Source organism: Oncorhynchus nerka, linkage group LG6 (assembly GCF_034236695.1).
Source record: "Oncorhynchus nerka isolate Pitt River linkage group LG6, Oner_Uvic_2.0, whole genome shotgun sequence".
NCBI classification, from domain to species: Eukaryota; Metazoa; Chordata; class Actinopteri; order Salmoniformes; family Salmonidae; genus Oncorhynchus; species Oncorhynchus nerka.
Window position 1 is genome coordinate 10,975,474 of NC_088401.1, and position 23,976 is coordinate 10,999,449.

The 23,976-nt window shown below is 44.4% G+C and overlaps 1 protein-coding gene across 3 annotated transcripts in view; it reads right to left on the minus strand.

The window, feature by feature from the left end:
- Nucleotides 1-23,976, minus strand: part of LOC115126016 (guanine nucleotide exchange factor VAV3-like) — a 208,889-nt gene that overhangs the window by 112,497 nt on the left and 72,416 nt on the right. The window contains exons 3-10 of one of the 3 annotated variants that reach the window (XM_065019257.1): nt 16,842-16,900; nt 16,695-16,763; nt 16,297-16,408; nt 14,782-14,868; nt 13,425-13,493; nt 11,749-11,852; nt 11,421-11,520; nt 3,271-3,366 (exon numbers count right to left, since the gene is read on the minus strand). In XM_065019257.1, the coding sequence (XP_064875329.1) occupies nt 3,271-3,366; nt 11,421-11,520; nt 11,749-11,852; nt 13,425-13,493; nt 14,782-14,868; nt 16,297-16,408; nt 16,695-16,763; nt 16,842-16,900 (696 nt within the window). Of the gene's footprint in view, nt 1-3,270; nt 3,367-11,420; nt 11,521-11,748; nt 11,853-13,424; nt 13,494-14,781; nt 14,875-16,296; nt 16,409-16,694; nt 16,764-16,841; nt 16,901-23,976 lie in introns of all 3 variants that reach the window. The other 2 variants (XM_065019256.1, XM_065019255.1) reach the window with 2 other exon arrangements.

The following is a 23,976-nucleotide window of genomic DNA, read 5'->3' on the forward strand; positions in this document are numbered from 1 at the left end:
ACACACTACTCTCTTAGAAAAATGGCTCCAAAAGGGTTCTTCGGTTTTCCCTAATAGGAGAACCCTTTGAATAACCCTTTTTGGTTCCAGGTAGAACCCTTCTGGGTTCCATGTAGAACCATTTCCACAGAGGGAACTAAAAATGTTTTCTCAAAAGGGTTATCCAATGGGGACAACCGAATAACCCTTTTTGGTTCCAGGTAGAACCCTTCTGGGTTCTTTCCTCAAAAGGGTTATCCAATGGGGACAACCGAATAACCCTTTTTGGTTCCAGGTAGAACCCTTCTGGGTTCTTTCCTCAAAAGGGTTATCCAATGGGGACAACCGAATAACCCTTTTTGGTTCCAGGTAGAACCCTTCTGGGTTCTTTCCTCAAAAGGGTTATCCAATGGGGACAACCGAATAACCCTTTTTGGTTCCAGGTAGAACCCTTCTGGGTTCTTTCCTCAAAAGGGTTATCCAATGGGGACAACCGAATAACCCGTTTAGGTTCTAGAGAGCACCTTTCTTTCTAAGAGCGTATTGTGAGTGTCATTATAGCTAGTGTGATAATGTGTTCCTCCTGCCTGTGTGTGTGACAGTGAGAAAGCTGTGGAGGAGGAAGAGGATCTGTTTGACTGTGTCTACGATGATGAAGATGGTGGTGAGATCTACGAAGATCTGATGAAGGCTGAGGCTGTTCCTCCTCCTCTGGCTAGTTCTCTCTCTCTCTCTCTCTCTCTCTCTCTCTCTCTCTCTCTCACTCACTCTGTCTTTCTCTCTCTCTCTCTCTCTCTCTCTCTCTCAAGTGGAATTTGCAAAAGGCAAATAAACAATCAGAAATGAACAGTAAACATTAAACTCACTAAAGTTTTAAAAGAATATAGACATTTTGAATGGTTTATTATTGGCTATGTACAGTGTTGTAACAATGTGCAAGTAGTTGAAGTATGAAAGGGAGAATAAATAAACCTATAAAGTCTCAGTGGTCAGTATTCTGCCACTGTGTACTCTCTGTTTAGGGCCAAATAGCATTCTAGTTTGCTATATTTTTTTTGTTAATGCTTTCCAATGTGTCAAGTGATTATATTTCTTGTTTTCTTATGATTTGGTTGGGTCTAATTGTGTTGCTGTCCTGGGGCTCTGTCGGGTCTGTTTGTGTCTGTGAACAGAGCCCCAGTACAAGCTAGCTGAGTGGCCTCATACGATATTTTGTAAAAAATACTATTTTACATTTGCTCAGTACATTGTTTTCACTGAGGAAATGTACGAGTCTGCTGTTAATGATAATCATGAGTATTTTCCCAAGGTTGCTGTTGACGCATATCCCACAGTAGTTATTGGGGTCAAATTTTTCTCCACTTTTTTGAATTATGGTTAATTTTTGTAGGTTGTCTGGTTGAAATATTTAGATTTGATAAGGAAGCTGAGATCAAATACAGTGAGCTCCAAAAGTATTGGGACAGTGACAAATGGGTTGTTATTTTTGCTCTGTACCCCAACACTTTGGATTTTATATTATACTATGAGGTTTAAGTGAAGACAGTCAGCTTAAATTGTTGGGTATTTTCATTCATAGCTAGTGAACAGTTTAGAAATTACAGCACTTTTTTTTCTCCCTAAATCCCATTTTGTACCTAATTCCCAATTGTACCATTTTAGGGGACTAGAAGTATTTGGACATATTAAATTATCTGTGTAATAAAGTAGTCAAAAGTTTAGTATTTTGTCCCATATTACTAGAACACAATGATTACATCAAGAGTGTGACTCTACAGACTTGTTGGATGCATTTGCTGTTTGTGTTGGTTGTGTTTCAGATTATTTTGTGCCCAATATACATTTATGGTAAATAATGTATATTGTCATTTTGGAGTCACTTTTATTGTAAATAAGAATATATCACGTTTCTAAACACTTGTACATTAATGTGAATGATACCATAATTATAGATAGTCCTGAATGAATTGTGAGTAATGATGAGTGAGAAAATTACAGATGCCCAAATATCATACCCTCAAGACAAGCTAACCTCTCACCATTACAATAACAGGGAAGGTTTGCATTTTTTTTAGGGGGTGATATTTGTGCAAAACATGTGTGACTGCCCCAATACTTTTGTAACTCACTGTTTAAGCCAGTTACTGTAATTCACTTTCCTTCCATCTATAGCATTCCTTAATAATATGGTGTACCTACTGTAGGAGACCCCTCAAAGCCTGCCATTGACTATGTACAGACCCAGCATACGACAGAGCTGCAGGAGTTGTGACCCGAGCCTGCCAATGACTATGTACAGACCCAGCATACGACAGAGCTGCAGGAGTTGTGACCCGAGCCTGCCATTGACTATGTACAGACCCAGCATACGACAGAGCGGCAGGAGTTGTGACCCGAGCCTGCCATTGACTATGTACAGACCCAGCATACGACAGAGCTGCAGTAGTTGTGACCCGAGCCTGCCATTGACTATGTACAGACCCAGCATACGACAGAGCTGCAGGAGTTGTGACCCGAGCCTGCCATTGACTATGTACAGACCCAGCATACGACAGAGCTGCAGGAGTTGTGACCCGAGCCTGCCATTGACTATGTACAGACCCAGCATACGACAGAGCTGCAGGAGTTGTGACCCGAGCCTGCCATTGACTATGTACAGACCCAGCATACGACAGAGCGGCAGGAGTTGTGACCCGAGCCTGCCATTGACTATGTACAGACCCAGCATACGACAGAGCTGCAGTAGTTGTGACCCGAGCCTGCCATTGACTATGTACAGACCCAGCATACGACAGAGCAGCAGGAGTTGTGACCCGAGCCTGCCATTGACTATGTACAGACCCAGCATACGACAGAGCTGCAGGAGTTGTGACCTGAGCCTGCCATTGACTATGTACAGACCCAGCATACGACAGAGCTGCAGGAGTTGTGACCCGAGCCTGCCATTGACTATGTACAGACCCAGCATACGACAGAGCTGCAGGAGTTGTGACCCGAGCCTGCCATTGACTATGTACAGACCCAGCATACGACAGAGCTGCAGGAGTTGTGACCCGTTTCTGTTGCTTGTTTTATGGTAGTTGTAGCCTCAGTCTGTTTTCCTCTCTCATTCTTTTCTTTCTACCATACATGTAAAAGGTCAGGACACACAGTAAGGCGGGCAGAGCTAGTCCGTGATCAAAACATGGATGGGTGAGCCTCCACTGCTGATAGTCAGTGTTGCAGCTTTAGTCCTGCTACTGAGGTAACAGTTGAAAGGAGCTCATTCCCAGTTCTCTGAAGAGATCTTACCTGTAGAAGAAGGGGATACTTTAGTACCCGCTGCATCGGGACAACCAGCAGATCTCTCAGTGTAAACTTGCCATGGTTGGCTCTCTTTGCACATTCCTGAAAACAAAAAACACAAATGAATTGAATGCAGTTCAATTGACTGATTGATAAGCCACTCTGGATAATGTAACATGATAAGAATGTAAAATACATTTACATTTACGTTTACATTTAAGTCATTTAGCAGACGCTCTTATCCAGAGCGACATACAAATTGGTGCATTCACCTTATGACATCCAGTGGAACAGTAGTGCATCTAAATCTTTTAAGGGGGGGGTGAGAGGGATTACTTTATCCTATCCTAGGTATTCCTTAAAGAGGTGGGGTTTCAGGTGTCTCCGGAAGGTGGTGATTGACTCCGCTGTCCTGGCGTCGTGAGGGAGTTTGTTCCACCATTGGGGGGCCAGAGCAGCGAACAGTTTTGACTGGGCTGAGCGGGAACTGTACTTCCTCAGTGGTAGGGAGGCGAGCAGGCCAGAGGTGGATGAACGCAGTGCCCTTGTTTGGGTGTAGGGCCTGATCAGAGCCTGGAGGTACTGAGGTGCCGTTCCCCTCACAGCTCCGTAGGCAAGCACCATGGTCTTGTAGCGGATGCGAGCTTCAACTGGAAGCCAGTGGAGAGAGCGGAGGAGCGGGGTGACGTGAGAGAACTTGGGAAGGTTGAACACCAGACGGGCTGCGGCGTTCTGGATGAGTTGTAGGGGTTTAATGGCACAGGCAGGGAGCCCAGCCAACAGCGAGTTGCAGTAATCCAGACGGGAGATGACGAGTGCCTGGATTAGGACCTGCGCCGCTTCTTGTGTGAGGCAGGGTCGTACTCTGCGGATGTTGTAGAGCATGAACCTACAGGAACGGGCCACCGCCTTGATGTTAGTTGAGAACGACAGGGTGTTGTCCAGGATCACGCCAAGGTTCTTAGCGCTCTGGGAGGAGGACACAATGGAGTTGTCAACCGTGATGGCGAGATCATGGAACGGGCAGTCCTTCCCCGGGAGGAAGAGCAGCTCCGTCTTGCCGAGGTTCAGCTTGAGGTGGTGATCCGTCATCCACACTGATATGTCTGCCAGACATGCAGAGATGCGATTCGCCACCTGATCATCAGAAGGGGAAAGGAGAAGATTAATTGTGTGTCGTCTGCATAGCAATGATAGGAGAGACCATGTGAGGTTATGACAGAGCCAAGTGACTTGGTGTATAGCGAGAATAGGAGAGGGCCTAGAACAGAGCCCTGGGGGACACCAGTGGTGAGAGCACGTGGTGTGGAGAAGGATTCTCGCCACGCCACCTGGTAGGAGCGACCTGTCAGGTAGGACGCAATCCAAGCGTGGGCCGCGCCGGAGATGCCCAACTCGGAGAGGGTGGAGAGGAGGATCTGATGGTTCACAGTATCGAAGGCAGCCGATAGGTCTAGAAGGATGAGAGCAGAGGAGAGAGAGTTAGCTTTAGCAGTGCGGAGCGCCTCCGTGATACAGAGAAGAGCAGTCTCAGTTGAATGACTAGTCTTGAAACCTGACTGATTTGGATCAAGAAGGTCATTCTGAGAGAGATAGCGGGAGAGCTGGCCAAGGACGGCACGTTCAAGAGTTTTGGAGAGAAAAGAAAGAAGGGATACTGGTCTGTAGTTGTTGACATCGGAGGGATCGAGTGTAGGTTTTTTTCAGAAGGGGTGCAACTCTCGCTCTCTTGAAGACGGAAGGGACGTAGCCAGCGGTCAGGGATGAGTTGATGAGCGAGGTGAGGTAAGGGAGAAGGTCTCCGGAAATGGTCTGGAGAAGAGAGGAGGGGATAGGGTCAAGCGGGCAGGTTGTTGGGCGGCCGGCCGTCACAAGACGCGAGATTTCATCTGGAGAGAGGGGGAGAAAGAGGTCAGAGCACAGGGTAGGGCAGTGTGAGCAGAACCAGCGGTGTCGTTTGACTTAGCAAACGAGGATCGGATGTCGTCGACCTTCTTTTCAAAATGGTTGACGAAGTCATCTGCAGAGAGGGAGGAGGGGGGAGGGGGAGGAGGATTCAGGAGGGAGGAGAAGGTTGCAAAGAGCTTCCTAGGGTTAGAGGCAGATGCTTGGAATTTAGAGTGGTAGAAAGTGGCTTTAGCAGCAGAGAGAGAAGAGGAAAATGTAGAGAGGAGGGAGTGAAAGGATGTCAGGTCCGCAGGGAGGCGAGTTTTCCTCCATTTCCGCTCGGCTGCCCGGAGCCCTGTTCTGTGAGCTCGCAATGAGTCTTTGAGCCACGGAGCGGGAGGGGAGGACCGAGCCGGCCTGGAGGATAGGGGACATAGAGAGTCAAAGGATGCAGAAAGGGAGGAGAGGAGGGTTGAGGAGGCAGAATCAGGAGATAGGTTGGAGAAGGTTTGAGCAGAGGGAAGAGATGATAGGATGGAAGAGGAGAGAGTAGCGGGGGAGAGAGAGCGAAGGTTGGGACGGCGCGATACCATCCGAGTAGGGGCAGTGTGGGAAGTGTTGGATGAGAGCGAGAGGGAGAAGGATACAAGGTAGTGGTCGGAGACTTGGAGGGGAGTTGCAATGAGGTTAGTGGAAGAACAGCATCTAGTAAAGATGAGGTAGAGCGTATTTCCTGCCTTGTGAGTAGGGGGGGAAGGTGAGAGGGTGAGGTCAAAAGAGGAGAGGAGTGGAAAGAAGGAGGCAGAGAGGAATGAGTCAAAGGTAGACGTGGGGAGGTTAAAGTCGCCCAGAACTGTGAGAGGTGAGCCGTCCTCAGGAAAGGAGCTTATCAAGGCATCAAGCTCATTAATGAACTCTCCGAGGGAACCTGGAGGGCGATAAATGATAAGGATGTTAAGCTTGAAAGGGCTGGTAACTGTGACAGCATGGAATTCAAAGGAGGCGATAGACAGATGGGTAAGGGGAGAAAGAGAGAATGACCACTTGGGAGAGATGAGGATCCCGGTGCCACCACCCCGCTGACCAGAAGCTCTCGGGGTGTGCGAGAACACGTGGGCAGACGAAGAGAGAGCAGTAGGAGTAGCAGTGTTGTCTGTGGTGACCCATGTTTCCGTCAGTGCCAAGAAGTCGAGGGACTGGAGGGAGGCATAGGCTGAGATGAACTCTGCCTTGTTGGCCGCAGATCGGCAGTTCCAGAGGCTACCGGAGACCTGGAACTCCACGTGGGTCGTGCGCGCTGGGACCACCAGATTAGGGTGGTCACGCGGCCACGCGGTGTGGAGCGTTTGTATGGTCTGTGCAGAGAGGAGAAAACAGGGATAGACAGACACATAGTTGACAGGCTACACAAGAGGCTACGCTAATGCAAAGGAGATTGGAATGACAAGTGGACTACACGTCTCGAGTGTTCAGAAAGTTAAGCTTACGTAGCAAGAATCTTATTGACTAAAATGATTAAAATGATACAGTACTGCTAAAGTAGGCTAGCTGGCAGTGTCTGCGTTGTTGACACTACACTAATCAACAAATACATGATAATGCACAGAATGTGAACTGTCATTGTATTGTAATAAAAAGCACATACACTACTATTTAAAAGTTTGGACACACCAACTCATTCAAGGCATTTTCTTTATTTTCACTATGTTCTACATCAGGGGTGTCAAAGTCAAATGGACGGAGGGCCAAATAAAAAAATCAGCTACAAGACGAGGGCCGGACTGTTCGAATGTTCATTGAAAAATTTTTAAATGACGCATATAGTCTAGTGAACCTAATTGAACCTACTGAAAACCTAACAAATATATTACAATATGATCAGATAAATAAAGCAATATTTTCTTATGGCTCTGTCAGTAATCTTTAATTTTCAACAGACACAAAAGACAAATTTCCTTTATATAAATATCCCCATAACATGAACATTAAATGAAAGAAACCGGTATTCAAGGCACCATCAGTAGACTATATTTTCTATTTTAGCAAAAGTGGGCTAAATTTACTTCAAAGAAAAAACAATAATAGCAATTTTCTATCATCCACTCAACTGAAATATTTTTAAAATATAATTGGATTGAAATACAAAAAAATAAAGTGCAAAAATCTATTAATCAAAAACAACACTTTGTTTAAGGAGAAGTAACATGCAGTGAAAACAAATATTAAATTTTAACTTTTAAACTTGAACTGAGTAAAAACTCTAAATATGTGATTGCACAGTAATGTTCACTTGTTTGAGGTTGAGGGTGATACTTGGTGGTGTCCCATCTTTTCCACAAGTTCATCAATGTTCGGGGTAAGGCTCTGAGCTGAAGAAATCCTCAGAATTGAGTGGAGGTGTTCAGCAGTAAGTCGACTTCTGTGTGATGTTTTGTTCAGGTTCATCAAAGAAAACAGTTGTTCACACAGGTATGTGCTGCCAAACATAGACAACGTTTGAGCAGCCTGGATGCGCAGCTGGGGCATTGTGCCGGGAGGAAACGGGCGAACTCCGCAGCACCCACTGCCGCATATTTTGCCCTCAGTGCATCATTGCATTGGAGGTCAATCAACTCCATTTGGAGGTTTGGTGGTGAGCTTTCCACGTCAACAGCAAATGGGTTACCGAGCAGTTCCAACCTGCTTTTTTGTGCTTCAAAGTCAGCAAATCGGCGTCGAAAGTCAGCGGCAAGCATACCTATTTTATCAGCCAACTGTGTGCTCGGGAACGCACTGGTAGAGAGCTTCTCTTTCATGGTCTGGCAGCTGGGAAAGTGGCTCAAATTTTCTTTCCGCATCTGCGTCTCCCACAGAGTCAGTTTGGTTTTAAATGCCTTCACTGTACTGTACATATCAGAGATGACACGATCCCGACCCTGCAGCTGCAAGTTTATTGCATTCAGATGACTCGTAATGTCACACAGAAAAGCCATTTCACACAGAAACATTTCGTCTCGGAGTTGTGTTGTGTCTTTCCCTTTGCTGTCCAAGAACAGACAAATCTCCTCACGAAGCTCGAAACATCTTTGAAGCACCTTTCCCTGGCTTAGACATCGCACCTCTGTGTGATAAGGCAAATCACCATGCTCCGTTTCTAACTCCGTCAGAAATGCCTTGAACTGGCGGTGATTCAAACCTTTGGCTCTGATAAAGTTAACTGTGCGCGTGATGATGCTCATTACATGCTCCATTTTCAAGGCTTTACCGCACAACGCTTCCTGGTGTATGATACAATGATAAGCTGTCAGCTCACCTGTCGCGTTTTCCTCTTGCATCTTTTCCCGTATCTTCGCCACCAGTCCGCTCCTGTGTCCACACATCGCAGGTGCTCCGTCGGTTGTCAAACCCACGAGTTTTTCCCAAGGCAGCTCCATCTCATTTACACATCTTGACACCTCTTCATACAAATCATGCCCCGTAGTTGTGCCATGCATAGGACGTAAAGCCAAAAACTCCTCTGTCACGCTTAGGTTGGAGTCCACTCCGCGGATGAAAATTGACAACTGGGCAATGTCAGAAATGTCGGTGCTCTCATCCACAGCCAAGGAATATGCAATAAAATCTTTTCCCTTTTTCACAAGCTGCTCTTTTAGATTGATGGACAACTGGTCTACTCTCTCGGCAATGGTGTTTCTGCTCAGACTCACATTTAAAAAGAGTTGCCTTTTTTCTGGGCAAACTTCGTCACAAACTTTAATCATGCAGTTTTTGATGAAATCCCCTCCGTAAATGGCCGGGCTGATTTAGCGATCTCTTCTGCCAAAATAAAACTGGCCTTGACAGCAGCCTGGCCTTGTGATTTGGCTTTTTTGAACAGAGCCTGTCGAGATTTGAGGCCTCGTTTTAATTCCTCTGCCTTTTGTAGCCTTTGTTCCATGTCCATATTCTTGTTTTTGTCCGCGTGTTTCGTTTCATAATGTCGTCTCAGATTATACTCTTTCAGTACCGCCACACTTTCTCCACACAGAAGACACACAGGTTTTCCAGCTACCTTCGTGAACATATACTCCGACTCCCACCTTGTTTGAAACCCCCGGTTCTCAGTATCCACCTTCCGTTTTGCCATTTTTGATGGGTATCTGAAAGTTAATTTTACTGTGATGCTGACGACTGATGTGCCAATAAATATTGAAATGAAGCAGCCTACTGCTCGGTGCGTCACCTTTGCATTGTGGGAAATGTAGTATTGGTGCATGTAAAAGATCTGCGGGCTGCCGGCTTGCTGCGGGCCGGTTCTAATAATAAATCAAGATCATCCCAGGGGCCGTAAAAAACCTTCTTGCGGGCCGGATGTGGCCCGCGGGCCTTGACTCTGACATATGTGTTCTACATTGTAGAATAATAGTGAAGACATCAAACCTATGAAATAACACATATGGTATCATGTAGTAACCAAAAAGTGTTAAACAAATCTAAATATATTTTATTATTTGAGATTCTTCAAAGGAGCCACTCTTTGCCTTGATGACAGCTTTGCACATTCTTGGCATTCTCTCAACCAGCTTCACCTGGAATGCTTTTCCAACAATCTTGAAGGAGTTCACACATATGCTGAGCACTTGGCTGCTTTTCCTTCACTCTGCGGTCCAACTCATCCCAAACTATCTCAATTGGGTTGAGGTCGGGTGATTGTGGAGGCCAGGTCATCTGATGCAGCACTCCATCACTCTCCTTGGTCAAATAGCCCTTACACAGCCTGGAGGTGTGCTGGGTCATTGTCCTGTTGAAAAGAATGCTATGGTAGCTATGCTGCTTAAGTGTGCCTTGAATTCTAAATAAATCACAGACAGTGTCACCAGCAAAGCATCCCCACACCATTACACCCCCTCCTCCATGCTTCACAGTGGGAAACATACATGCGGAGATCATCCATTCACCTACTCTTCACAAAGTGAGATGTGGTTGGAACCAAATATTTAAAATATGGACTAATCAGACCAAAGAACAGATTTCCACCGGTCTAATGTCCATTGCTCGTGTTTCTTGGCCCAAGCAATTGTCTTCTTCTTATTGGTGTCCTTTAGTAGTTGTTTCTTTGCAGCAATGCAATCATAAAGGCCTGATTCACACAGTCTCCTCTGAACAGTTGATGTTGAGATGTGTCTGTTACTTGAACTCTGTGAAGCATTTATTTGGGCAGCAATTTCTGAGGTGTAGTTAACTCTAATGAACGTATCCTCTGCAGCAGAGGTAACTCTGGGTCTTCCTTTCCTGTGGCGGTTCTCATGAGAGACAGTTTCATCATAGTGCTTGATGGTTTTTGCGACTGCACTTGAACAAACTTTCAAAGTTCTTGAAATGTTGACATTCATGTCTTAAAGAGCGAGGAGTACCTCAAATAAATAACACACTCGCACAATGATTAACACACAGGACGAGACCTGTAATCATCTGCGCAATCCACAAGGGCACAAAAGCCCAAAACACACAGCACAGGTACTCACACACACCAATAGACATTCTTACAATAATGGACCTCCCCATGGTGAACAAAGGGAACATATATACAAATACAATGAGTGGGAATAGGGGCCAGGTGTGGGAATAGGGGCCAGGTGTGGGAATAGGGGCCAGGTTTGGGAATAGGGACCAGGTGTGGGAATAGGGGCCAGGTGTGCGCAATGAAAGTTCCAGAGGGATCCGTGACATAAAGTAATGATGGGACTGTCGTTTCTCTTTGCTTAATTGAGCTGTTCCTGTCATAATATGTACTTGGTATTTTACCAAATAGAGCTGTCTTCTGTATACCACCCCTACCTTGTCACAACACAATTGATTGGCTCAAACGTATTAAGCAGGAAAGAAATTCACATTTAACAAGGCACACCTGTTAATTGAAATGCATTCCAGGTGACTACCTCATGAATCTGGTTGAGAGAATGCCAAGAGTGTGCAAAGCTGTCCTCAAGGCAAAGGGTGGCTACTTTGAAGAATCTAAAATCTAAAAAATATTTTGATTTGTTTAACACTTTTTTGGTTACTACATGATACCATAAATGTTATTTCATAGTTTTGTTGTCTTCACTATTATTCTACAATGTAGAAAATAGTCAAAATAAAGAAAAACCGTGGAATGAGTAGGTGTGTCCAAACTTTTGACTGGTACTGTATTTTTTAAGAGAATAAACCCAAATGAAATACAGTACAATGCAGTTGGTAATGCTAAACACTAGATGGCGCTATCTGGCCACTGATTTAGATTGATGATGACAGTTCATAAAGGACTTTACCTCCAGCTTCATTCGGACATCTTCCCTGTCTTTGCAGATGACATCCAAAGCAATGATGGCCGTTTCTACATGGCTACAGTATTTCCCATATATTAGCAACCTGGAAGAGAGAGAAAGAGACGGAGGGAGGGAGGGAGGGAGGGAGACAGACAGACAGACAGACAGACAGACAGACAGACAGACAGACAGACAGACAGACAGACAGACAGACAGACAGACAGACAGACAGACAGACAGACAGAGGAGGTAAGGTGGGAGAGAGAATGAGGAACGAGAGAACAAGGGAATGAGACAGAAAACTGAGACTTAAAGTTGAGTTGTACTGTACCTCTCTTTGTAGTTAATGAAGATCTGGTAGAGGTTCTGGGCACTTCTATGGCAGACAGAGTCTTGTATCGCCACATTCAGAGTCTTGTGAACTTTAACCAGAGCCTGAAACACATTAATGATAAACACAGTGAGGCTGGGATTCACAGCAAAGAGGACTAGACAGCCGACGATGCAGCTTTTAAAGTTTGCAGAGGTTGGGTTCATGGTAAACGCAATGCAAGCCGGCTCAATCGTAAATGACCTTGAAAAGTAAAGTTTAAAAACGCTGCGCTATAGCCTAAAGACCCATACGATTTGGGACTACAGGTTTGGATTGAATCCCAGCCTAAAGACCCATACGATTTGGGACTACAGGTTTGGATTGAATCCCAGCCTAAAGACCCATACGATTTGGGACTACAGGTTTGGATTGAATCCCAGCCTAAAGACCCATACGATTTGGGACTACAGGTTTGGATTGAATCCCAGCCTAAAGACCCATACGATTTGGGACGACAGGTTTGGATTGAATCCCAGCCTAAAGACCCATACGATTTGGGATGACAGGTTTGGATTGAATCCCAGCCTAAAGACCCATACGATTTGGGACGACAGGTTTGGATTGAATCCCAGCCTAAAGACCCATACGACTTGGGACGACAGGTTTGGATTGAATCCCAGCCTAAAGACCCATACGATTTGGGACGACAGGTTTGGATTGAATCCCAGCCTAAAGACCCATACGATTTGGGACGACAGTTTGGATTGAATCCCAGCCTAAAGACCCATACGATTTGGGACGACAGGTTTGGATTGAATCACAGCCTAAAGACCCATAGGATTTGGGACGACAGGTTTGGATTGAATCCCAGCCTAAAGACCCATACGATTTGGGACGACAGGTTTGGATTGAATCCCAGCCTAAAGACCCATACGACTTGGGGCTACAGGTTTGGATTGAATCCCAGCCTAAAGACCAATACGATTTGGGACGACAGGTTTGGATTGAATCCCAGCCTAAAGACCCATAGGATTTGGGACGACAGGTTTGGATTGAATCCCAGCCTAAAGACCAATACGATTGGGGACGACAGGTTTGGATTGAATCCCAGCCTAAAGACCCATACGATTTGGGACGACAGGTTTGGATTGAATCCCAGCCTAAAGACCCATACGATTTGGGACGACAGGTTTGGATTGAATCCCAGCCTAAAGACCCATACGACTTGGGAATACAGGTTTGGATTGAATCCCAGCCTAAACACCCCATACAACCCATACGACCCATACGACAAGTCTTAGTAAGAAACAGAAAACCCTGTGCGCAGCAGTGTATCTAAAACCAGGTGCTGGTAAACAACTTGTATCCAACAATACTAGAAAACACAACCGGTTTTTACACCTGTTTTAGGTTGAACTAGCTCTCCATCTCTACCATCTCTACTCACTCCCGAGTGGCGCAGCGGTCTATGGCGATGCATCTCAGTGCTAGAAGCATCACTACAGACCCTGGTTTGATTCCAGGCTGTATCACAACCAGCCGTGATTGGGAGTTCCATAGGACAGCGCACAAATGGCGCAGCGTCGTCCGGGTTAGGATTTGGACAGGGTAGGCCGTCATTGTAAATAAGAATTTGTACTTAAGTGACTTGCATAGTTACTGTGGGTAATTGGGGTTTCTGTCCTGTAGCTTACCGGAATGTTGACAAACACTTTCTCCATCTCCTCCGAGGACAGGAAGGTGGTAAGAGGTGCCATAAAATACTGGATGGGAAAAACAGAGAGTTAGAAAAAGATTTCCACTAAAACAGGAGAGGAAGGAAAGCAGTTTCTGGAAAATAATGATTTCAGGCACAACATACAGTGGGGCAAAAAAGTATTTAGTCAGCCACCAATTGTGCAAGTTCTCCCACTTAAAAAGATGAGAGAGGCCTGTAATTTTCATCATAGGTACACTTCAACTATGACAGACAAAATGAGAAAGAAAATTCCAGAATATCACATTGTAGGATTTTTAATGAATTTATTTACAGGCCTCTCTCATCTTTTTAAGTGGGATAACTTGCACAATTGGGGGCTGACTAAATACTTGTTTTGTCCCACTGTACGTGATTTATCAGAACAGTCCTAAAGCTGGAATCCTTAATGGTGAAACTGTCACGTCCATTCAATCCTAAACTAAACCATTCACGATATTACAACAACAAAGTCGTTTCTGGAAACATTTAAACACGTTTGTTCCCCCATCAGACAGCACGTGTGACAGAATAGCAGAATATGTCATTAAATTCCCCTACTGAGGTTTCAAAAGTATCTGCCTACATAAAGGGACTATTTTATACAACGTCATGAAGTGTAATAGTTCGGTATTAATTGGATTGTGAGTATACAGTGTGAAAGGGGAGTAACACCAGAGAGATAGGGGATGTACTGTACTTGGTAGTAACACCAGAGAGATAGGGGAGGTACTGTACTTGGTAGTAACACCAGAGAGATAGGGGAGGTACTGTACTTGGTAGTAACACCAGAGAGATAGGGGAGGTACTGTACTTGGTAGTAACACCAGAGAGATAGGGGAGGTACTGTACTTGGTAGTAACACCAGAGAGATAGGGGATGTACTGTATTTGGCAGGAACACCCGAAAGATAGGGGATGTACTGTACTTGGCAGTAACACCAGAGAGACAGGGGAGGTACTGTATTTGGCAGGAACACCAGAGAGATAGGGGATGTACTGTAGTTGGCAGGAACACCAGAAAGATAGGGGATGTACTGGGCAGTAACACCAGAGAGATAGGGGAGGTACTGTATTTGGCAGTAACACCAGAGAGATAGGGGAGGTACTCTATTTGGCAGTAACACCAGAGAGATAGGGGAGGTACTGTATTTGGCAGGAATACCAGAGAGATAGGGGAGGTACTGTATTTGGCAGTAACACCAGAGAGATAGGGGAGGTACTGTATTTGGCAGGAATACCAGAGAGATAGGGGAGGTACTGTATTTGGCAGGAACACCAGAAAGATAGGGGAGGTACAGTATTTGGCAGTAATACCTTCTCTATGGAGTCCAGAGTCTCTGTGTACTTCTCCTCAGTCTGCTTGATCTCTGTCAGACAGCAGCTCCTTATGTCTGTCTCTACCTGCTTCTGGAAGCAGACACACACACACACACACACACACACACACACACACACACACACACACACACACACACACACACACACACACACACACACACACACACACACACACACACACACACACACACACACATACAACACAGCTGTCTAAGCAGAGCCTTCAGCATTAAATCATGGACACCATATGTGGGGTGTTTGACCTCCTGAGTAAGGGCATACAGAACTCCAACCAAAAACCACTAACAGTAGGTGTCACTCATAACACTGGAGTAGACAGCAGCTTAAGGTTGAGGTGAGAGAAGGAGATGGAAATATATATATATATATATATATATATATATATATTTATTTATATATATATTTATTTATATATATAAAAAGATGAGAGAGAGAGAACAAGAGAAAGAATGAGAGATGAGAGAGAGAACGAGAGAGAGAAAGAACAGAGAGAAAGAAACAGAGAGAGCGAGAGAGAGAGAGAGAGAGAGAGAAACAGCGAGAGACAGAGAGAGAGAGAGAAAGAAACAGAGAGAGATACAGAGAGAGAGAGAGAAAGAGAGAGAGAGATACAGAGAGAGAAATACAGAGAGAGGAGAGAGAGAGAGATACAGATACAGAGAGAGAGAGATACAGAGAGATACAGAGAGAGAGAGAGATACAGAGAGATACAGAGAGAGAGAGAGATACAGAGACAGACAGAGAGAGAGAGAGAGAGAGAGAGAGATACAGAGACAGACAGAGAGAGAGAGATACAGAGACAGACAGAGAGAGAGAGAGAGATACAGAGACAGACAGAGAGAGAGAGAGATACAGAGACAGACAGAGAGAGAGAGAGAGAGAGAGAGAGAGAGACAGAGACAGACAGAGAGACAGAGAGAGAGAGAGAGATACAGAGACAGACAGAGAGAGAGAGAGAGAGAGAGAGAGATACAGAGACAGACAGAGAGAGAGAGAGAGAGAGATACAGAGACAGACAGAGAGACAGAGAGAGAGAGAGAGATACAGAGACAGACAGAGAGAGAGAGAGAGAGAGAGAGAGAGAGAGAGAGAGAGAGAGATACAGAGAGAGAGAGAGAGAGAGATACAGAGAGAGATACACAGAGAGAAGAGAAAGGAGAGAGAGAGAGATACAGAGAGAGATACAGAGAGAGAGAGAGAGAGAGAGAGAGAGATACAGAGAGAGAAGAGAGAGAGAGAGATACAGAGAGAGAGATACACAGAGAGAAGAGAGAGGAGAGAGAGAGATACAAAGAGATACAGAGAGAGAGACAGAGAGAGAGAGAGAGAGAGAGAGAGAGAGAGAGAGAGAGAGAGAGATACAGAGAGAGAAGAGTGAGGAGAGAGATACAGAGAGAGAGAGAGAGAGATACAGAGAGAGAGAGAGAGGGGAGAGAGAAAGACAGAGTGAGAGAAAGAGGGATAACTAACCAGAGGAGGAGGAACAGCCTCAGCCTTCATCAGATCTTCGTAGATCTCACCACCATCTTCATCATCGTAGACACAGTCATACAGATCCTCTTCATCCTCCACAGCTTTCTCACTGTCACACACACAGGCAGGAGGAACACATTATCACACTAGCTATAATGACACTCACAACCCTCATTTGTCAAGAGGCACAAGACAGGAGAGATCATGAGGATAGACCGTACAAAACAATGTTGAAAATGTGTCTGTTTTTGGATGAAAAGTAATTGAAAATTTGTATTTCGTTTGAAAAAACGTTGACAATTTGTCTTTTTTGGTTGAAAAGATGTTGAAAATGTGTATTTTTGGTTGAAAACGTCTTGTGCTCACTGGGAACCCAGAGGTAAGGAAAGACGTACTCAATCAGATCCACCAGATGGCTATAGATGTCTTCGTCTTCTTCTAGACTCTCCTCTGAAGGAAAAGGCCTTTTGGAAAGAAAAGCACAAAATCAGTAACGGTTAACACATTCCGATTTAGAAATTAGAATAAACACCAAAACTTACTTTATACCAGTTTGTTCTGAAATCGTTGTGCTGGACAGTTTGGACAATGTGTCCATAACCTGCAATGAAAATGAATGGAAACGTTTTAGACTTGGTTTAATAATGTAATGAGTAAATTAGTGTTGTACTTCTGTTGTTTAGTCAATAGAGGGCAGTGTTGCTCAATAGTAGATTATTACAGTACGAGACCTGTGGAAGAGGTGGTAAATTATTTGAGCGATTAAATTACTTTCCAACATAATCCATACGGTTAGGAAAATGGTTTCTATTGCATAATTCATAGAAAGTAGTAACAATATTCATCATCATATTTTTTTCTCTCATTTCAGACCAAAAGGCAGTGACTTTGTCAGCTGCTCCAGAATCACACAGTGTTCATAGGATGTCATCAATACCAATACAATAGGGAATTATCAGTGTGTCCTCTGTCCAGTCTGGCATCAATCACTATCCACAGAAGAATCCATAACATTCAGTATTAAAGGGACATTCAGTATTAAAGGGATACTTTGGGATTTTGGCATTAAGGCCCTTTTTTTTAATCTACTTCCCCAATGTCAGATGAATTTGTGGATACCATTTTTATTTATCTGTGTCTAGCAGATACCCATAGACTTCCAGTCCTTTGCGCTAACGCTAGTTAGCATTGGCTTGCGAAACTACCTCTTACTTTTCACACTGGACACAAAGACATAACATTGTATCCACGAGTTGATCTGACTCTGGGGAGGTAGATAAAAGGGCCAACATCCTGACGTATCCCTTTAAGTCTAGTTATCATCAACCCCCAGCTTGAGTGTCAAAACAGAACACTGGAAATCACGTGTAAAACAGAAAGGGGAAATCTATACAGATGCTGTACATTGTCTTAATCCCTCTAAATTGAGTGTGAACTTTCATGATCATACATTTCCCCATTACACTCCCTAATTGTATTCTATTTTTACTTAACCTTTATTTAAACGTTAACTATGCAAGTCAGATAACCCTATAGAGAATTCATGGAAGTAAATCATGGGTACAATAATTACTAGATGAAAAAATAAAGCAATGAAAGAAACATCCAAATTTGACCAAATGTAACGAACCAACCAAAGTGGTTGAAGAATAAAATCAATGATTGTATCTTTAACTTAATTTAGTAGTGTTCGGTTCTGTGAGTCGATGAACACGTGATTGACAAGCATGATGTACCGACATGTAATTTCACGCTGAAGTGGTCAGTAACGACCTCTGTCCTTGACCGGATAGACTGAGAGTCTTTCTAACAGCATGCTAATGAGCCAAAACACCACTTTATACAACCCACTTTAACAGACATGTACTTCCGATGTCCTGTTAACTCATATGTTGTAGTTCTTATAGGGGCTTCCTATGTCCTGTTCACTCATATGTTGTAGTTCTTATAGGGGCTTCCGATGTCCTGTTAACTCATATGTTGTAGTTCTACAGTAAGGAAAACAGACTCATGTAATCTACAGTAAGGAAAACAGACTCATGTAATCTGCAGTAAGGGAAACAGACTCATGTAATCTGCAGTAAGGGAAAACAGACTCATGTAATCTGCAGTAAGGGAAACAGACTCATGTAATCTGCAGTAAGGGAAAACAGACTCATGTAATCTGCAGTAAGGGAAAACAGACTCATGTAATCTGCAGTAGGGGAAACAGACTCATGTAATCTACAGTAGGGAAAACAGACTCATGTAATCTACAGTAGGGAAAACAGACTCATGTAATCTACAGTAGGGAAAACAGACTCATGTAATCTACAGTAGGGAAAACAGACTCATGTAATCTACAGTAGGGAAAACAGACTCATTGTAACGGCGTTCTTCGTTTGTGGAAGAAAGAGAGTCGGACCGAAATGCAGCGTGTAGGTTACTCATGACTTTAATGAAAGAATACGTAACGATACATGAAAATACTGAGAGTACAAAACAACAAACGGAACGTGAAACTAATTACAGCCTATCTGGTGACTACAACACAGAGACAGGACAATCACCCACGAATTACAAAGCGAAACTAAGCTGCCTAAATACGGTTCCCAATCCGAGACAACGAGAAACACCTGACTCTTAATTGAGAACCGCCTCAGGCAGCCAAACCTATACCACACCCCTAATCAGCCGCAATCCCAAATAATACAAACCCCAATACAAAACACAACATATAAACCCATGTCACACCCTGGCCTACCCAAACTTATAACAAAAACACAAAATACAATGACCAAGGCGTGACACTCATGTAATCTACAGTAGGGAAAACAGACTCATGTAATCTACAGTAGGGAAAACAGACTCATGTAATCTACAGTAGAGGAAACAGACTCATGTAATCTGCAGTAAGGAAAACAGACTCATGTAATCTACAGTAGAGGAAACAGACTCATGTAATCTGCAGTAGGGAAACAGACTCATGTAATCTGCAGTAAGGAAACAGATTTATGTAATCTGCAGTAAGGGAAAACAGACTCATGTAATCTGCAGTAGGACAAACAGACTCATGTAATCTACAGTAAGGGAAACAGACTCATGTAATCTGCAGTAGGACAAACAGACTCATGTAATCTGCAGTAAGGGAAACAGACTCATGTAATCTACAGTAAGGGAAACAGACTCATGTAATCTGCAGTAGGACAAACAGACTCATGTAATCTGCAGTAGGGGGAAAGAGACTCATGTAATCTGCAGTAAGGGAAACAGACTCATGTAATCTGCAGTAAGGGAAACAGACTCATGTAATCTGCAGTAGGGGGAAAGAGACTCTTGTAATCTGCAGTAAGGGAAAAGACTCATGTAATCTGCAGTAAGGGAAACAGACTCATGTAATCTGCAGTAAGGAAAGAGACTCATGTAATCTGCAGTAGGGAAACAGACTCATGTAATCTGCAGTAAGGGAAACAGACTCATGTAATCTGCAGTAAGGAAAGAGACTCATGTAATCTGCAGTAGGGGGAAAGAGACTCATGTAATCTGCAGTAAGGGAAACAGACTCATGTAATCTGCAGTAAGGAAAGAGACTCATGTAATCTACAGTAGGGAAAACAGACTCATGTAATCTGCAGTAGGGAGAAAGAGACTCATGTAATCTGCAGTAAGGAAACAGACTCATGTAATCTGCAGTAAGGAAAACAGACTCATGTAATCTGCAGTAAGGAAAGAGACTCATGTAATCTGCAGTAAGGGAAAAACATAGACATTAAAGTCTTACAATCCCCTTTTTGGCAGTTAGAAGACCCCGTCAATTTCACAAATACACGCTAGTAGGGAAATAGCATTGGTCAGTTCTAGTTACTCAGAAAAGGGCTACTTCATTGAACCCAAGACTGACTCCAGCACAGCACAAGGGATTGGCTGACTGGTGCCGGTCTGCTTCAGCTAAAAGCAATTAAACCCAAAAACCCTTTGACTAAAACTCCAGCTGTTTGTGTATGTGTGTGTGTGTGTGTGTGTGTGTGTGTGTGTGTGTCCGTGCACGTGTGTGCGTGAGTTTGCGTATATTAGTGTGATTGTGTGTGAGTTCCTTGTACATGATGCTGTTGACAACACATTCCATCCCCAGAAACTGCCCAATGAAAATACGATTGGCTAGGAACTGAACTATTGTGGCCAATCAGTTCACGCCTCATTATTTCCATAATACCTCATTAGCCAATAGGAGTGTTTGGATAAATGGCCAGATAGCACAGGTCACTCATGTAGAGCACTTCGACTGCCACACACATATTATATTTATATTTTAAGCATTTAGTAGATGCTTTTATCCAGCGTGACTTACAGTAGTGAGTGCATACAATTTTCATACTGGTCCCATGTAGGAATCAAAACCATAACCTGACGTTGCACTATGCTTTACCAACTGAGCCTCAATGGAGCCTCTGCCTCACAAGCACTATGCTTTACCAACTGAGCCTCAATGGAGCCTCTGCCTCACAAGCACTATGCTTTACCAACTGAGCCTCAATGGAGCCTCTGCCTCACAAGCACTATGCTTTACCAACTGAGCCTCAATGGAGCCTCTGCCTCACAAGCACTATGCTTTACCAACTGAGCCTCAATGGAGCCTCTACCTCACAAGCACTATGCTTTACCAACTGATCCTCAATGGAGCCTCTGCCTCACAAGCACTATGATTTACCAACTGAGCCTCAATGGAGCCTCTACCTCACAAGCACTATGCTTTACCAACTGAGCCTCAATGGAGCCTCTACCTCAGAAGCACTATGCTTTACCAACTGAGCCTCAATGGAGCCTCTACCTCACAGGCACTATGCTTTACCAACTGAGCCTCAATGGAGCCTCTATCCCACAAGCACTATGCTTTACCAACTGAGCCTCAATGGAGCCTCTACCTCACAAGCACTATGATTTACCAACTGAGCCTCAATGGAGCCTCTGCCTCACAAGCACTATGCTTTACCAACTGAGCCTCAATGGACCCTCTCCCTCACTCTTCTATTGTCTATTTCTCTCCCTATCTATAAACTATTTCACTAATTTACTATTCCTCTCTCTTTCCCCAGCCCTTCTCCATCTCTCAATTAATTTTATGGGGATTTATTGGCATGGTAAACATATGCTTACATTGCCAAAGCAACTGAAATAGATAATAAAGAATAAATAATTTACTCTAAACACTTACAAAAGTTCCAAAAGAGTAGAGACATTTCAAATGTCATATTATGTCTATATACAGTGTTGTAACTATGTGCAAATACTTAAAGTACATAGGGGAAAATAAATTAACATAAATATGGGTTGTATTCACAACAGGTCACAAATATATTGCTGCTGTGTTGGGACACAGTGGTATTTCACCCAGTAGATGTGGGAGTTTATCAAAATTGGGTTTGTTTTTGGAAATTCTTTGTGGATCTGTGTAATCTGAGGGAAATATGTGTCTCTAACATGGTCATGCATTGGTCAGGAGGCTAGGAAGTGCAGCTCAGTTTCCACCTCATGTTGTGGGCAGTGTGCACATAGCCTGTCTTCTCTTGAGAGCCAGGTCTGCCTTAGGCGGACTTTCTCAATAGCAAGGCTATGCCCACTGAGTCTGTACATAGTCAAATATTTCCATCATTTTGTGTCAGTCACAGTGGTCAGATATTTTGCCACTGTGTACACTCTGTTTAGGGACAAGTAGCATTCTAGTTTGCTCAGTTTTTTTGTAAAATCTTTCGATTGTGTCAAATCAAAAGTTTATTTGTCATGTGTGCCGAATACAACAGGTGTAGACCTTACAGTGAAATGCGTACTTACAGGCTCTAACCAATAGTGCAAAAATTGTGTTAGGTGAACAATAGGTAAGTAAAGAAATAAAACAACAGTAAAAAGACAGGCTATATACAGTAGCGAGGCTATAAAAGTAGCGAGGCTACATACAGACACTGGTTAGTCAGGCTGATTGAGGTGGTATGTACATGTAGATATGGTTAAAGTGACTATGCATATATGATGAACAGAGAGTAGCAGTAGCGTAAAAGAGGGGTTGGCAGGTGGTGGGTGGTGGGACACAATGCAGATAGCCTGGTTAGCCAATGTGCAGGAGCACTGGTTGGTCGGCCCAATTGAGGTAGTATGTACATGAATGTATAGTTAACGTGACTATGCATATAAGATAAACAGAGAGTAGCAGCACGGTAAAAGATGCAAATAGTCCGGGTACCCACTTTGTTACCTGTTCAGGAGTCTTATGGCTTGGGGTAGAAACTGTTGAGAAGCCTTTTTGTCCTAGACTTGGCACTCCGGTACCGCTTGCCATGTGGTAGTAGAGAGTTAACCCCTCTATGACTGGGGTGGCTGGAGTCTTTGACAATTTGTAGGGCCTTCCCCTGACACCGCCTGGTGTAGAGGTCCTGGATGGCAGGCAGCTTTACCCCAATGATGTACTGGGCTGTACGCACTACCCTCTGAAGTGCCTTGCGGTCGGAGGCCGAGCAATTGCCGTACCAGGCAGTGATGCAACCGGTCAGGATGCTCTCGATGTTGCAGATGTAGAACCTTTTGAGGATCTCAAGACCCATGCCAAATCCTTTTAGTTTCCTGAGGGGGAATAGGATTTGTCGTGCCCTCTTCACCACTGTCTTGGTGTGTTTGGACCATTCTAGTTTGTTGTTGATGTGGACACCAAGGAACTTGAAACTCTCAACCTGCTCCACTACAGCCTCGTCGATGAGAATGGGGACGTGCTCGGTGCTCCTTTTCCTGTAGTCCACAATAATCTCCTTAGTCTTGGTTACGTTGAGGGATAGGTTGTTATTCTGGCACCACCCGGCCAGGTCTCTGACCTCCTCCAAATAGGCTGTCTCATCGTTGTCGGTGATCAGGCCTACCACTGTTGTGTCGTCAGCTAAATTAATGATGGTGTTGGAGTCATGCCTGGCCATGCAGTCGTGGGTGAACGGGGAGTACAGGAGGGGACTGAGCACGCACCCCTGGGGAGCTCCAGTGTTGAGCATCAGCGTGGCAGATGTGTTGCTACCTATCCTCACCACCTGGGTGCGGCCCGTCAGGAAGTCCAGGATCCAGTTGCAGAGGGAGGTGTTTAGTCCCAGGTTCCTTAGCTTAGTGATGAGCTTCAAGGGTTCTATGGTGTTGAACGCTGAGCTGTAGTCAATGAATAGCATTCTCACATAGGTGTTCCTTTTGTCCAGGTGGGAAAGGGCAGTGTGGAGTGCAATAGAGATGGCATCATCTTTGGATCTGTTTGGGCGGTATGCAAATTGGAGTGGGTCTAGGGTTTCTGGGATAATGGTGTTGATGTGAGCCATTACCAGCCTTTCAAAGCACTTCGTGGCTACGGACGTGAGTGCCACGGGTCTGTTGTCATTTAGGCATGTTCCCTTTGTGTTCTTGGGCACAGAGACTATGGTGGTCTGCCTGAAGCATGTTGGTATTACAGATTCAATCAGGGACATGTTGAAAATGTCAGTGAAGACACCTGCCAGTTGGTCAGCACATTCCCGGAGCACACATCCTGGTAATCCATCTGGCCCCGCAGCTTTGTGAATGTTGACCTGTTTAAAGGTCTTACTCAAGTCGGCTACGGAGAGCGTGATCACACAGTCGTCCGGAACAGCAGATGCTCTCATGCATGCCTCAGTGTTGCTTGCCTCGAAGCGAGCATAG